This window comes from Pithys albifrons, chromosome 4 (assembly GCF_047495875.1).
Source record: "Pithys albifrons albifrons isolate INPA30051 chromosome 4, PitAlb_v1, whole genome shotgun sequence".
NCBI classification, from domain to species: Eukaryota; Metazoa; Chordata; class Aves; order Passeriformes; family Thamnophilidae; genus Pithys; species Pithys albifrons.
In genome coordinates, this window is record NC_092461.1 from 60,413,601 (window position 1) to 60,430,953 (window position 17,353).

The 17,353-nt window shown below is 36.4% G+C and overlaps 1 protein-coding gene across 2 annotated transcripts in view; it reads right to left on the reverse strand.

Annotated features, from left to right (window-relative positions):
* The window catches only part of CRISPLD1 (cysteine rich secretory protein LCCL domain containing 1), a 41,768-nt gene that overhangs the window by 19,346 nt on the left and 5,069 nt on the right, over window positions 1–17,353 (reverse strand). Inside the window, exons 3-4 of one of the 2 annotated variants that reach the window (XM_071553077.1) lie at window positions 1,331–1,449; window positions 1,065–1,197 (exon numbers count right to left, since the gene is read on the reverse strand). In XM_071553077.1, coding sequence (XP_071409178.1) covers window positions 1,065–1,197; window positions 1,331–1,449 — 252 coding nt within the window. The remainder of the gene's footprint in view (window positions 1–1,064; window positions 1,198–1,330; window positions 1,450–17,353) is intronic. The other variant, XM_071553078.1, reaches the window with a different exon arrangement.

Consider the following 17,353-nt stretch of genomic DNA (forward strand, 5'->3'; position numbering starts at 1 on the left):
GTAATAGGAGATAACATAGAAGATAAAATTTTAACAAAAAAATCCATACATTGAATAGACCCAAGACATAGATTGATTGGTTAATATCCTTTTACGTCGTTACAGTCAAAGGTGGCTATGCTCCTTTATTCACCTTTCACTGCAGATCTCAAAATAATCAGCGACAAAGGCTGGAATATTCAAATTAGGACAAATATGACAGGTGTTCATTAATTCAAGGTAACCAAATCTATAGATCCAGCAGGATTTAGCAGTTGAAAGAGATAGGTACTGTGAAGAAATAGTACCACAAAACCACTGTATGTGTGTATTGATCTCTCATGTAATGGTCCAGGTAATAATATTTACAGAAATGGTAAATAAGAACATGGAGGTAACTGTGGTTTAAAATTAGATACAATTGTAAATTATGCCACTAAAGAGAAAATAAATGTTTAAAAATTATTAATTTTTAAGTTTTCTAATATTATATCAAAAATTGTAGGTGGACTGTAGTACAGTCTCAAGGTCATGTATTTCCTGTTCACTGAACCATGACTGGTTCCCCTCTGTAAAAATTCAGGCTACATAGATAGATTTTAGAAGTAAGAAATAAATCAGTTTTATGCAATTTTAAAATTTGCTGACGCTAAAGTAAGATCTTAAAAAGTATTGTTTGATCTGAGGAACTCCCCTAAGAAAATCTTTTTTAATTGTTTTAAATGAGCTCTTTCTTCAGTATATTAGAGAAAGGACTACCAGTGTACCAGCGCCACAACTGGATTATGCAAAGTGCACTGAGCAACATAACTCAATTTTACACTTCGGTCTGCGAGCTTTTTCCTTAATTCTGTTAAGAAAGTGATATTTTTGAGGTTGGAATCTAAAGATTTGTATCAGAACTTTACTCTGTTACCAATATCCAGTATTTTTAACTGTGGAGTCTGAACAAGCCCTATTTGGGCTTTTGTGCTATGGCATATAGTGCAAGGTTAGTGTGCTCTTGAGTATCAGAATGCAAAACATAACTGAAAGTCTTGACGACTCTTTTCCACAGCAGACAGAAAACAAACACACCTATATACCTGTGTGTAATGTGTACAAACAGGACCAGAGCATCTGTATGGACAATATGGATTGCATTCATGAGGATGGGGATACGTGAAATCTCTCACTTCATCATACCATGCTTGGACATGAAATGTTGGAGGTCTGTACCTATGGAAATCAGGAACAATATATTAGGTCATTCAAAAGTTGTACCTTCTCTCACTTTTCCTTCAAGTAACATTCAAATTTTGTTAGATTTTTAAAAACCTCATATATTGTATAAAACAGTGTCTTAAACTACCTTCCCCAATGTGCCCCTAAATTCTGTCCAATTGATGGAAGAAGGCTTGCTGGTCCATGCTCCCACAGACAGGTTTCAGCCCACGACTCTGCAGATCTCTCCAGTTCTGTGTCCCATGTCTGAAATTCGAAAGAAATCTTAGAAATACTTGGTGTGCATCTTTCTCAAAGGAAAAAAAAAAGAATATTTTTGAAGTTTCTTTTACTGAGGCAGAAGACTGAAGAAAAAAGTTAGACTTGAAAATTGTATGCTCCATTTGTGTTACATAAGAAAGCAAAATGTTTTCACCATGAGAAAAAAGTTTAATCTCTTCACTGCATTCCCTTTAGGAACCATGTGCAGCCATGCTGCAGTGAATAAAGCACAAATATGAAACTGAGAGGCTTAGTTCAACTTTACAAGCTAAACTAAGTGCATTTTCTGTCGTGTGAGATTTCCTTTTAGTAATGGGCACATTTCTCAGCCAAAAGGGTATTATCCAACATACTTTCAAACAGTTTTACTTCCCCTAAACCAATAGTTTATGTGAAATGAATGTGATTTTCTCTTCTTTTTCTATAATCAGCTTTTGTTGAAATAATACAATTCAAACACAAATTATGAAAACTAGAGTAAGGTTGTCATTCATTGATTTTATCACTTGGTTGGCAGAAAAGGAGACATTCATGAGGCATGCCTAAGACATGTCAAAGGAAAAGATCATGAATTACTGTTTATCACCATTGTTCATCCTTAGTTTTTATTCTTTAAGGGACATGGAAGAATAGGCTTGTAGTTGAAAGGCAAATCAAAGTTTCTTTCTTTCAAAAGCATACTAAAAGATAACTCTTGAAAGAAAATCATACCATACTGTGTAAGCATAGTTTTTACTGCACTAAACTGGGGTTTGTTCAAAGTGGTCCAACCCTCTTGTGGAAACTATCCATAACATTACTTCACTTTTTGAATCTCCTGATAGCTGCAGAAATAGATTCCAGATACCTGTCTGTCTGCTATCAACACTCAGCTTAGAAAACTGTAATATTTCCAGGAGAAAGAAACACATCTGCCTAGAACCTCAAGTATTACATCGTAAGTTCAGACTAAGTTTCATAGAGTCATAGAGTCTAAGTTTCATATGCCATCTAACTTACAATAATTCAGTATTTCCAGATCCAAATTCCCATGCAGACACTGGAGAACATATCTACAAATTTTTGGCACAGACGAAAGGTAGAAAGCTCCTTAACACAGCCAAAGATTATGCAAATATAACAGACAAATTCCATGTGCTAGATTTTATTTTTCTATTGATTTTGACATGCAGTTTTCACATTATTAATCAGATTACTCATTAAAAACAAGTATGTCCTTGGTTATGTAAGACCATGATTATGTAAAGACTTTAATATCACTCAATTTAATCCTAGAATATCTGTTCTTGCTTCTTGTCAGAAGTCTCCAATGTATTGAATTCCATTCTGTCTATTATTATTATTATCATAGAACCAGACAGAATCACAGAATATGTCGAGTTGGAAGGGGTCCACAAGGATCATTTAGTCCAACAAGCCTTGCAGAGGACCATTCCCAAGAGTCACATCAGGCCTGAGAGTGCATGCTTCATCCAAATACTTCTTGAGCTCTCTCTGGCTTGGTGCTGTGAACATTTCACTGGGGAGCCTGTTCCAGCACCTAACCACACTCTGGGTGAAGAATTTCTTTCCAATATCCAGCGTAAACCTCCCCTGACACAACTTCAGGCCATTCACTTGGGTCCTGTCTCTGCTCACCACAGAGAAGAGATCAGTGTCTGCCCCTCCTCTTCCCCTCACAAGAATGCTGTAGACTGCAATGAGGTCTCTTCTCAGTTTCCTCTTCTCCAGGCTGAAAAGATGAAGTGTCTTCAGCCACTCCTCATACAGTTTCCCCTCAAGGCCCTTCACCATCTTTGTTGCTCTGCTCTGGATGCTGTTGAACAGTTTACTATCTTTTCCTTTATTGTGGCACCCAAAACTGCACACAATATTCAAGGTGAGGCCACATCAGTGCAGAGTAGAGTGGGATGATCACCTCCCTCAACTGGCTGACAATCATCAGCAAGAAAGAAATTTATGGGATATATTTTGACAGCCAAAATGCAGACATTTATTTTGACAGAATTAAACAATATAATAATGACAGAATAAATCTTTTAACCCACCTATGAATGCAAAGCCCACTGACTTTAGAAAACAGTAAGAATTTTCTATTCACCCTCCTGGGCCAGAATTTCTATGTCATAAACCTCAGGATTCTTTAATTTCCACAGGGACATATTCAAATGTTAAATCACAATAAAATTTTATATAACACTTTGTAAAAATCTTTTCCTCTTCCCGTTTGTTGTCACACCATCATAAATAGTTCTTCTCCCTGTTGTACCCAACGTAAAAAACATGAAGATTAGCATACTTCCTCCACATATATATATTTTGTTCTTGTAGATTCTATCTCAGTTGCCTCATCATTCTACCACAAAATCACAAGATCATAAAATTCTAAAATAAAATAAAAACCACTACAGCTTGTCTTTGTCACATATATTGTATGACACTGTCAGTTCAAAATCTTATGCAGATTTAGCTCTGAGCATGAACAAGGCATAAAGGTAACATATTTCTCAAATAATTGCTGTTATGTATGGTTTTACTAACTGGATTCTGAAATACAAATACTTATGATAGACCAGTATTTGGGCACCCATCATTTTTAGAACTTCCCACCTTCAAGGCTACCTGCAATTTCTTATAACTCTTATGAGCTTCAGAAGGTCACAACACATTCTCTTGCAAAGCATATCCCCACTTGTTGTTTTTTTTGGCTCTTAAAACTGAAGCCATGGCTAGAGGACTCATACTATTCTATTTATTCCCTACATAAGTTTAAAAATATTTTATGCAGCTATCTTAACTGAAATAGTGCTTTCTTTTTTTTAAGATTAGAGCTGTTTGAATCAATTCTTCAAGCTTGTGAAGTAGTTGTCTTTAACAAGATTTTCTTTTAAAGAGTGATGATAGCTATGCATGACAGAGCCATCAAAAACTGCAAAAACAGGTTTTTGATGAAAAACTTAAATTTATCTTTAATCCTCCTCACAGATGAACACCCACACTCCAAGTACTGTTGAAATTGGATATGGTCTTTAAAAAAGGTTCCATCTTCTTTAACTGTTTCTCTGTCTTTATCCATAGTATCAAATATTGTCTTTACTCCTACCCTGCTTGCCCAGCCAGAGATAAGCATACTTCTCATTTTCTAGCCCACAATCTGAGCTGCAGCAAAAAAATCATGCCTGAGTCCACAGCTCTTTGCAGAAAAGCATGGTGCAGGAGACAGCATCAGCAATGAGAAGCTTGGGGTGTTTGGGTATTTTTTGTCCATTGCATAGTCATTCCTGACTCCAGAAGAGCATGTTGTATGACCCAGGGAGCCAACTCCACTTTCTTCAAGAATGGAGTTATATTTGCAAGATTATTTCAGGTAGGAATCGGTGTGATTAGTTAAGGGAAAGAGGTCATAGTTTAATTTTCATCATGATGTAATCATCCTAATTCTTCTCATGTTATGGAGATTAAATTTGTCCCATTGGTGCTTTCCAGGGGTCTTATTTACTACAATTTAGAGTGAGGTGAGCCTCATCATAATGCACTTTCTTTGAAGCAGCTTCCTTTATGATTACCGAGATATAGTTTAATTTCTTTCTCATTTTAATCACTTAAGTATTGCTTTGAGGTGTAATGGAGTAAATATCAGGCATTACATATTCAGACATAAAAAGTGCAAATTGCATATAGGAAACAATCTCTTTAAGTCTAGTATTCATTGTCCAATAGGTTCATTTTGTCATAAAAGCCACCATTTCCGGAAGTGTCTGTCATAGAAATAAAATAAAACTTCTGCTAAGGTGCAAATGAAATATTCTGGAAGAATGTCTAATGTCCCAGTTCTGAAAAACTTCCTAGAGATTCAATTCACTTTCTTGATTGCCAGAGACTTCAAATAAATAGTGCGAATAAAACATCACTAATCTCCTAGAGCCAGTAGATGAAAAAAAACCCCAAAATGTAGAAGCAATTAGAAGTCACAGTTACTTGGGTCTCCAGGTTGAAGAGATTGGCAGTGACCCACCATCAACAGCAAATGCAGGGTCCTGCATCTGGGGTAAAACAACCCCATGCACCACTACAGGCTAGGGGCTGACCTGCTGGAAAGCAGCTCTGCAGAGAAGGACCTGGGGGCCCTGGTGGACAAGCTGTCCATGAGCCAGCAGTGTGTCCTTGTAGCTAAGAAGGCCAGTGGGGTACACTGGGCAAAGCACTGCCAGCTGGTCGAGGGAGGTGATCATGCCCCTCTAGTCAGCCCTGGTGAGGCCGCATCTGGAATGCTGTCCAGTTCTGGACTCCCCAGTACACAAGAGACATGGAACTCCTGAAGTGGGTCCAGGAGAGGGCAACAAAGACGATTAAGGGACTGGAGCATCTATCATGAGGAAAAGCTGAGGAAGCCAGGCCTATTCATCCCCAAGAAGAAACAACTGAGAAAGGACTTCACCAATGTGTATAAGTATCTGGAAAAACAATGGCAAGAGGCTGGGGCCAGGCTCTTCTCAGTGTTGCCAAGCAGTAGGACAAGAGACAATGGGCAGAAACTGATGCACAGGAAATGACACCTGAATATGAGAAAGACCTTCTTGCTTGTGAGGGTCACTGATGACTGGAACAGGTGGTCCAGAAAGGTTGTGGGGACTCCCTCGATGGAGATATTCAAGAACAAGCTGGATATGAATCCTGTGCAATGTGCTCTAGGATGACCCTGCTTGAGTAGGGAAGTTGGAGCAGATGACCCACTGTGCTCCCTTCCAAATTTACCAATTCTGTGATTCTGTAACTAATAACCTAATCCATGAAGCAATTACTTGGAAAACTTTATCTTACATTTATATCTGACTACTCCAGTGATGTAAAAATTATTCAGAGGTGAAAAAAACATTACAATCAAGTATGCCATTTCTGAAAACAAATTAAAAACTTGTATAAGAACTCTGTCAGACTGCAATCGCATATAACAACTAATGTAGAGAAAAAAACCTTAGAGGTATTATTCAAGGTCACTTCTACAGTTACATGTAGTTGAACTTAAAACAGTTTGAAAGATTTTCGGCTGCTTTGTTAATGTGCCTAATCACTGTTTCAGAGATGAGATCAACTACAGGAAGAAGCTGCTTCACCTTATTGATGCCACCTTGAATTTTGTCCTTCTCTTCCAGTAATTAAAACAGAAGATCCAAATTTCCTTCCAAAATTAATTTTTCTAATTGAAGTTATATGAAAAAAATCTTAATTCTAAGGATTAAAATACTGTTTATATTTTAAAGTCTATTCATACCAACCCTGTCAGATTAGCTATAATGTAATGCATTTTATCATGTTTCTTCTGTGTTTGCTCACAAAGCAGACTAAATGAAACAAACTCATAAAATAATCTGCACAAGTATTTAAAACATACCTCTTTCCTGGAATAGGAGTTTTATTCTCCTGCTTTTAGTAGCATTCCCTTGTTTCACTTATACAATGTCAAGCTTTTGGCTTCGAACAATGAAAGCATGTACATATACAAAAAAGGATAAACGCTCACATTTTCATTTATCAATTTCTAAAATTGAAAAGGTTTTTGTTCCCCTAGTGTTCCCTTCCTCCTTAAAGCAGGGGAAAAAAGAAATAAATGGAGGAAAGCAAATGTATGAGGAAAAGTTTTAAAAAAAATGTAAACATGTTCATTCAGAGGAAGTTACACAAGGAACTTCAAACAAATATACAACTAAATAGTGATCTTTAAAATGCCACAGTGCTTGGCATTTTAAAAGAAGGTAGAATAAAAATGAAAAAAATATGAAGAGTCACAGAATCCTACCAGAAGTAAGCATTTCTCATACTTTATCCAGTGTCATATTCAAAATCTGGCTACTATGTATTGAGCTGACCTAATTCCAATGCTTTAATTCATCAGGTTCTTCCACAATACTCAGTGGCAGTTGTTATTTTTCAGATTTACGCTATGGACACTCCTAAAACAATTTAATTCTTTGAAAAAAATGGCAAAGTTTAAAAGAAATCTCTGCATAGCTATAGGCAAGGATCCTTTTGTTTGATAAAGGATTAATTAGATCTTCAAATACCACTACTTAAAAGTACAGAAAGTTGCTTCTTTCCATAAAAATGGTGACTTTTGAAATGTAGGTGTTTACAGAACCTGATTCCTCATCTGCTAGGTGTCTCATTCATGCCCTGACACAACCAGGTTTCAATGTCTTTGCACTATCAGATTTCTTTGGCAAATACAGGGTAGTAATGGGAGCATCAGGAGATGGAAGTGCAACTAGGCAGCTGATTCGCAGGTCTGACAAGCATTTTGACTGGCAATTGTTTGGTACTACATGTAAGGTAATTCAATCTGTTTATCAAGAAAAAGTATTGCTCGCATTGTTGGAAAACTACATGTGGTCCACCTTTTGGATAAGGGATCATCATCAGGGTTGCCTTGCTACATTGAGATTGGCAGACACTGAAAATATCACAAACTGTTCAGCAACATAAACCTACTTGAAGGTATTCCTTTTGTTTCACAGAACAGTGTTAGAGTATCAACAAATGTAAAAGGCGTTGCTACCTTGTCTTAAAGTGGAAAATTACCTTCCCAGTTTCCAAATTTTGCATTTCTTACTTTCATGAGAAGACCACTCAGCAATGCCAATTATAAAGACCAAAAGATGTTAACTTGCAATAGGAAGACAAAATGCTACCACAGAGGCAGGAAGAAACTACAGGGTTTTTTGTTTCCTCTTGTTCATCAGTGATCATGATGTCAAAGTGGTTGTAGCTACCAAGCTATGTACCTCTCTTTCTCTCCCTCCCACGTGAAGCAACTGCAGAACTGCACCTAGTTTGAAAAATACATGTTGTACTTTTCTGCTTTGAACAAAAGAGGGCAAGACAGATGCAAATCAATAAAAGAAAAACATAAGAAAATGGCATGTGCTGTATCATTTTGTGCACCTCAATCTCTTCAGTGTCATAGTTTCATGATACTAATTGAACACAGGGTTATCATGACATATACAGCTTTCTGGCTCATAAACTATGTTTTCCCTGAGTAAAACTTTCAAGATGGCCTTTGCTTCAGTGTTTTCTAACCACCTGCATACATAAATAATTTTGCCCCAAAGCTAGAGGAAATAACACGTGATCACCCACTGAAATGTTAAATTTCAGTCCGTGAAAATTTGATTCCATTCTCTTATCTCTGAACATCCAAAGAGACATATCTTTCTCTGTACAAAGTTACTGGCATACTTTTACTCCAGTACACTCCTGTGTGACAGAAATGGTCGACATTAACCCTGTGTGTATCACTGCTGTGAAGCATTTTCTTCCCCTGGTATAATTCATTCATATACCAAATCCCTCAGTTCAAGGCTCAGTACTGCTCTAGACTTGATTTCATCACCTACTCTGAAGAGCCTCCCACTGACAACATGGCATGGTCCATGCCTCAAATGCTTCTATCCAAAACATTATATCCACACAATAAAACTCCTATTTATTTCAAACTTATATTTGAGCCACTATATACAGCAGGAACTAAACTTACCAGCTCCTGTAAGTATCTATTTTACATTAAGAGAAGAAAACTTATAGCTCTACATACTTCAGCCTTACAGTCTCACAAGGGTTGTATACTTTTTGCAGGGTTTTCCTGTTTCAGCTTGGAAAAACAACTTTCATATCATCTAAGTACCATGATATTAATACTATTTCTGCCGCATTTCTTAGAGTTCACACTGAACTACTATCTAAAATACTCTCTTTCATGACACCAGCATTCAAAAAATGAACCTCATAATTTAGGCTGGGTTGCAACACCACCATGACTGAATTCAAAGTGGATTAGTTTTGCAGGTTTTCTTTTTTTAAATTTAGATCAGCAACGTGCTTTTGAAATTAAAATCCTGATCACTCCCAATTACTGTTCATCACAGAAGCACTCTTGGAGTACAAACTGGACTCTTTCCAGATAAAAGGCCAGGATTGTGGTCCAGGAGTGAGTGCACTTTGCAGTTGCCCATGGGTATTCAGTCCACACAGAACAACCTAGGTCAAAACAAATCCCTCTGAAATGCAGACAGCACGAATTTCAGTTTCTCAGCATCAATTCTTTTGCTCTACAAATGTTTTCCAGTTGCACGACAACACTTGCCAACACAGGCATTGGCTTCGTCACTATCCTGTTAAAACCTAGTGGACCATTAAAGACACTCACACAGATATGGTACTACCAGCATTTCACAAAGTTCTCATATGCCACACTGGCTGAAGCTAAAACCCAGGTGGAAAATTAAACTTTAGTATCAGTTTCTGTCTCCAGCTGTCAACTCTTCTTCTACCTCAGGGGATTACATGCTTTGCAGCAGGGATTTTACATACAATATGGGTCTTCTGACTGCTTCTAGTCTACAACGTATCACATTAAAATAAACCACACCTAATGGCAGTCTAACTTTACAAACTGGACTACAACTGGGGTATACAACCTCTGTCAACATGGGGTTCAAGCAGCATGTAGACTAAAACCAATGTTCTGCTTATGGAGGAACTGACGTTTTGGTGAGGCTACCACAGCTTAAACCAAAATTCATACACAGCCAAACAAATTACATGGGGTAATTTAAACAGTCTGAATTTACTCAAAGCAGACATCTACATCTCGCTAATTATCTAAATTATCTTTACAGTTACATAGACAAATAAGCATCTAAAGAGGGAGATAATTTTAGCTACCCACCTTTAACTGAGATAAACCATGTCTTGAAAATTCTCATTTTGCTCTACTAATTTTAAAGAAGACTGGCTCAAAAGCAGACATCTACACCACAGACATCAAAAGCTTGGTGAGATGAATCCCATCCTTTGTGTTCTGTGTTAAATCAAAAGAGTATATTCTCACCCAAGCCGCACCAGCATAGGAGTCCACCAATTACACCAAATGGTGTTGCAATGGAACTACAAAGTCCAGTAGCTCAAAAAACATCTTCCAGTAAAAATATTAATAAAAAAATAAAAGGTTTTAATTGGAGAGATGTTCATAGATGTTGGAAGGCAGAAATAATCACATGGAATGAAACTATATGGAAATTAAAGAAGTGCTAAAACTTAAGCTCAGTGAAGATGGAAAAGTAAGTACATTGGACATCACTGAAAGCAAATATTTACTATGGCATAGTATAAATACTTCATTGCTGTATACATTCTAAATATAGGGAAAAAGTGGTAAAGTAAATACCACAGTACAGTATGGGTATTTATTTACTTTTTAAAGGAATCCACTGTATTCTTTAAGACTAATGACACTGAGAGGGGAAAAAAAAGGAAAGGTGAAACATAGAATGAGAAATGCCATGAGCAAATATTCCAGAAACATGGTTAAAAACTATAAATCATGTGCATGGCACCAGCACATAATGACAAAGGTATAGTTGAAAATTACTTCAAGAAACTGATTCTGTCTGTAGTCTATCTAGCCTCTTCCACTGAGCCCAACATATGTGTATTAGCCACACTTTAATAAATTAAAATTAGTAACAGAAGTATCAAAATAATATTTATTGTCATTTTTTTCTGGAGTTTTATGACTGTAAGAGCAAAGAGAAGATTTCCTTGGTATGCAATCAAAACCTTCTGCCCTACAATGCTAGCCGATGTTCTATTGCCAAAAAAAGGAAATCACTCTCCTTCCTCGAACAACCTTTATTTATTTCTGAGATTAATGAAATTCAGCTGCTTCATTCCTTCAGTCATTTCATAAAGCACATATTCTGTCTTTATGATCAATCCCATTAATCTCTTTCATTCCCTCTGGAATGGCTAGACCACTCTTAAAAATTACCAAAAATGGATGTTGCATTTGAGACAAGGTCTCATCAGTTTCACTCACAGATTTGTCCTTTCACAGAATGCTGCTTCATGTTATTTTTTAATTCAGTGCAACTCCCACATCTTTTTATTGCAGTTTTACCTTCATCTTTTATCTCTTTTACATTACCAGTTTGATTTCCCTTATTCTGTATCTTGCAGTTAAATTTCACCATGTTGATTCCAGGCCACTACTTCTACTTCTCAAGTTCTAATTTTGATCATGTTCCCTAAAACAAGTACATGTTGTGCCCATACTATATATATTATGTAGACAGATATATTCTGCCGTTTTCAGATGTATTCTTTGCTCACACAAGTCAGAACCCAAGCGCTTAACCAAAAATGAATGGGCTCCAGCAGCATCAACACCTTTAGCTTTCTGTCTGTTTTATAGGGAGCTTCTGTCAATTTTCTCTCACAAAAATATTGGGGCAAAGAAAATGTCAAGAATTTACCGAGTCAAAATAGGACACCTAATACTTCCTAGTGTAGGAAGTAACTATGTGGGTTAATTAGTGAGTCACTAAAAAAGTAATAGACTGGTTTGACATGATCTCTTCTTGACGAACAGACATTGGCAGTTACCATCTGCTGGTCTTTCAGTCACACTTGGGTGAGGCATTTTCATCAGTATAAAGCTGCTGAATAAAGTTCATGGAAACTAATGATAATGAGAACATCTGAAAAGTAAGTAACTTGCACTCAACTGAAATACTGACCTTCAGTCATTTGAGTTTGAAAAAAATGTGTTCTCCCTCTAGCCTGTGATCCCTTATACAGCACTGACCACAAAAACTCAGGATTATTGAAACACCAGGCAACTTCCCTTGAAAATATAAACCCAACAACACTAACTAGTACTGATATATCCTTTAAGCACAAAGAAAGAGAATAGTTAAAATTGCCAAACTTTCCTCTGTCAATAAAGTTAGACCTCCATTTTCTGCTGGAGAAGTACCACCTATCTAGAAATGAAATGGTAAGGAACTTACTTGCTACCACATGGCAGGTTGGAGTTTATAGAGCTTTAAACCAGGTAGAGATCCCTGAATAGACCTTGAGGTTTCAGCTACTCTTTTGGAAAAGAGAAAAAGCAGGGAAACTGTGGCTTTTGCCTGGAAACAGGAAGGCGGTGTAAAGCCAAAAATATTATTCCCAAACATTGAAAAAATTGCACCAAAATTTGGAAGTATCTCCCTATTACAACTTGAAGTGTTTGAGCTTCTTCTGTTCAAAAAGTAAAACCAGGAATAGGTACCAGCAGACATGACTAATCACATTTAATTCTGAGTGTACCCTAAGCATGTTAAAAAATGTTTGCTGGAATATTCAGCTTTCCAAGGTGTTCTGAAACAGTGCCTTTACTTTGCTACTTCTTAAAAGCAGGGCACTAAGACTTTCTGTTAGAACATCTAGAACTAAGAAACATCTATTCACTTCTATATTCTAACAGGAATGGAAGAGGAGCAAAAGCATAAAAGCTGATCTTGATTCCTGTAGTTTGTCCACTGTCAAATTATGAATTGCACACATTCATTAGAAATACTATTCATAAATATTTATGGCTAATCGCAAACTGACCAGAGAATGAGTCCTCCCTGTAACCGATTGCTTTCATACAGCAGTTTAGAGATGCTACAGAATCTCCTGGGCTTTAAACAGGAATTAACTGAGGTATCTCAAATATGTGTCACAGTAAATGCTTTTAAAAGATGACCACTGTGATTTCACATAAGTGAATCGAACTTGCTGCCAGAGAGCACCCATTGGTCATGTTACTTGGCACCACTGTCAGAAATATGTTCAAATAAAACCTAAAAAAAGAGTTGAAAAATGTTTTAGAGGAATTCCTGATGATTTGAAGATCCAAAACAGAATTCAGGACAAATATATTATAATATCCATCAGGTAGCTAAATTCTGGATTTAATAACCTCATTTTAAGAAGCCTTGTTTCATAATAAAGTGAAATTCATCCTCTATATGGACACAGGATAGTCTACTTAAAGAATCACACTTTTTTCTATTTATTCCAAAATTAAGGTTGATGATTACATTTACAGACAACAGTACAAATTCATATATAGCATTTTGATAAAATGAGAAGAAATATTCTGAAGCAGATATCATGAAGATGACAGGCTACATGGAGTTACTTTTATAAATCTCATTGATGATTTCTGTGTTCAGCTTATATTTTGTATTTAAGCTTTGGTTCTGGTATTATTGATTAATGATCTTTTTTGATATGGGGATCAAAGAAGTTCTGTGACAGCAAAAATAAAAGATAAACAGTGTCTGTCCTGTGTTGCTAATTATTTTATTTTGGGAAGGCTTTCTTAAACTTTGAGACAGTGAGCCTTTCTGCTACTTTCCACTTTCAGTTTCTCTACTTGAAGTTGCTTAGTTGTTGTTGGCATTACATCAATAAAAGTCATACCATGGACTTAGCCACTTTTTTTCTTGGCCACTTCACACTGCACAAATCTTTGCTAAAACTGCCAGAGAGAATAAGAGGATAAGTCAACGTCACTTTGTTCTTTGATGCAGTGTCAGTAGCCTTTGAGCACAGGCAAAGGAGCTGAAGCACTTCCACCAATCTTTGAAGTGGAGCAGAAGAGTGGAAAACCAGAGGAAAAGCAGGCAGGTTCACACTGAATAGAGCTACTCTGTTCTTGGCACCAAAGTGCTCTTCAGACACTTAAGGAATTCCACAAACCAAAGTAGTCTGCTCAAAAAGGAACAAGAATTGTTTTTAACCAAGCATTCCTGAACAGAGACATCAAAAAGTTTTGTCAGAAAGGTCTAGGAAATTGAACAGGGCACTTCAGAACAGAAAAATACACCAAAACATGTACATACACTACTACAAGGCCTTCCTTTAAGTTTCCTAATGCTGGTGCAATTTCCCCAAGAATACTGGATATGAAAAAAAAAAAAATCTCAGTGGAGAGCTGACAGACACATACGGAGAGAAACTGCTATTTCCAGACTTAGATCACAGGATCTAAAAGCATCACAAAATAAAAAAAAAAATTATTTCAATCCCTACTAGGTCACTATGATGCCATAAATAACATTTTACTATCATCCACTAGAAGGCTCAAATAATTCAAAGTCCAGTGGTTTTTATTTAAATATAGCAGGTATTTGCCTGCAGAAAATTTGAGAAAAATCTAAATAAGAAATATTTGCAGTCTTTAATTTCTTAATTTTATTCTGAAGTGTTCCTGAAGTTACTGGAATGAAGAAGTAAATCTTTAAGCCCCCAAAATATAAGGTCTCGTAGAAGTCACAAGGCAGTTTTTGAAAGGAATTATATGGTATAAGCACTTTTGACACATCTCTAGCAAGGCTTTCAAACTAAGACCTTAAGAGGTATTATACCAACAAAAAGTGAGGTTCCCCTCTGTGAACCAAATATGGATCCAATGCTCCTGCTAGATACACACCCATAATTGTCTGAAAGAACCACACAGCTATACCAAATTCTAATCTGAAGTTTTTTAAAGGCGATCATATAAGATTGTATTTTCCTCACAAGGCTCCCAAAATAAAAATTTATAGAAGTGAGGCACGGGTTTTACAATGACATCCCCAGTATTTATTGGCAGGATCTTCCCAGAAGACGAGAAATAATTAAATAAGACTCCTTTGTCCTAGAGGATATTGATGTTCTCCAGTTACAGTAGTTACAAAATGCAATGTGTGGCTATGGGCCAAGAAATAGCAGGTTGAAATGTTCTGCTATGTCTCAAGCTGGGAACCTAAATACTTTTAAGTACAGCAAACTCCACAAACACAGAATGAGTCCCTTGCATAAGCTATTTGACCTACTCATTTGTTTGGAAAAATATGTATGAAATTCAGAAATTAATACTAAAAGAATGGATTAAAATAGAATGCATTCTAAATTCATTAATCAGAATTACTTTTGTTATTCTTTATCTTTGGTAGGTCCTTTTATTTTGCAAATCATAACTGGCATATAAAGGAATTAACAACTTCCACTATCCAAATAAAAGTGAGTTATTTTAAAGTGTTGATTGCAATAATCATAAAAACAAAAATCTTAGATTTTATTAACAGGTTCAGTTTTATTAAGGTGCAATGTTACCAAATTTTTTAGGGGGCGGAAAAGATTTTTCAATTTCAGTTCATGATAAACAAATGATGCTTAAAAAAACAAAAAAGGACTGTGAGTTTAGGAAGTTGTAGGGTTATGGTACCTAAAACATTTTTTGCAAGTTTTATTAAGACTTCACAATCTAGTAAGAATTCATTAATATGTAATAAGTCCGTTTCTAACTGAATGGAACAACAAAGACTAAGTGGACCCTTCCACATCAATCCACAACAAACCACTGACACGTATATGACAAAGCATGATGGTTCCCATTACTGCCTTAAAGGCTAGGTCTTTGCCAAGGGAGGCTGGGCAGGCGCAGGCAGCTCTAGCACAGCATAGGAACAAGATGGGACACCTGAGCAGTCACAGAGCATCAGAGCCGCAGCAGCACCCTGCTTTGGTCAGGCTGAATACTGCCAGCAGCACTCAGCTGCAGTTTTCAGTACTAGCTCAAATATCTCTTCCATATAGATGTACTCGAAGTGCATACACAGTGTGAAGGCCACTCTGGTGTCAATGGCCCAGCGTGGAAAATGTTTGAAAGCATAAAGTTTCACACAACTTTCTGATAAGCTTGTTTGGGTGCTTTATAAGGGCAGCAGAGAAATGTAATCTCTCTTTGCTCTTTTTCCAGTGCTTTTAAATCCATGTATAAACAAAAAAGAGAATGTTCTTCACGCTTCTCATTAATACAATCAGGGATTACCATGCATTTTCATAACAAACTGTTCATCATAACCTCAAGAAATATGTTTTTCTATGTAAGTCAACTCAGTTAACTCTCTCAGCATTAAAGGAAAAGGTCTAGGAAAAAATGATCTAACATGAATCATAAGGCCATAAAAGGCCACCGCGGAAAAGTTAACTGAATTTGTTGCACTACTGTTCCCTACAGAGAAGCTTACACAGCTTCTCTCACCAGAATTCTGGCAGAGAAGCAGAAGATGAGGTGGAGAATCCATACCAGACTTAAGAAACATTAGCTAAAACAGTATCAAATTGCCTATACTAGAAAATAACCTTGAAAAACCTGGAAGAACTTGATCATGAAACTTCTGAATTACTGTGTGCTACACTATCTCTCCTAAAATGGTCTTGTTACCACAATAAGAAAAAGAGCACATGGGTGTTAATATTTTAAAAAGCTTCTAGTTGATCCTGAGAAACTGCAGACTGAAAACTGACTTCCAGTGGGAAAAATTCATAGGACAAGTTAAAAAAAAACCCTGAAATATACACATAATATGAATTCTTCCCAAATATATTAGACTTTGAAGGTATCAACAACATGTGGAAAGGGGTTAAGTGCAGTTAAGTTTTCAACACAGTTCCTAAGTTATTTTAAAATTAATAAACAAAATTAAGCTATGATGAGATAAAGAAAAAAGTGACGACAGCAAAAGATTTAAGAATACAAAATAATTTTTTGGATTCCCTTCAAAAACTGTCCATTGTCCTCTGCTGCATACCTTTGTCACAATAGCCCAAGAAAAGGAAATTCAAGACAGTATTCACTACTTAAGGTAGTTAAAAACAAGATAGGAAATATAAAAGATAAAGAGACTCAATAATACTAAGAGATTGAAAGGCAAAATGATAGCTAGCATTCAATGCAAACGCATACAAAATAACGAGGATATAGCTGGAGGTTACCGCCAACTATATGTACACTATAGTGCAGTAAATGACCTCTTAGCACATTAGAAAGATCTTGAAGTCATTGTGAATAGCTCTATGAAAAATGTTGGCTTTGGTTCAGCCAGTTAAAAATTAAAAAAATGTTAGAAACTATTAGGGAATGAAGAAAAAAAATAAATATATCAATTTGCAGTATACCATAACTATCAACAGTTTGATTTGTTCCCTTTGAATTAAAAGGAGAACAGGAGAACCATAGTAGATGGAG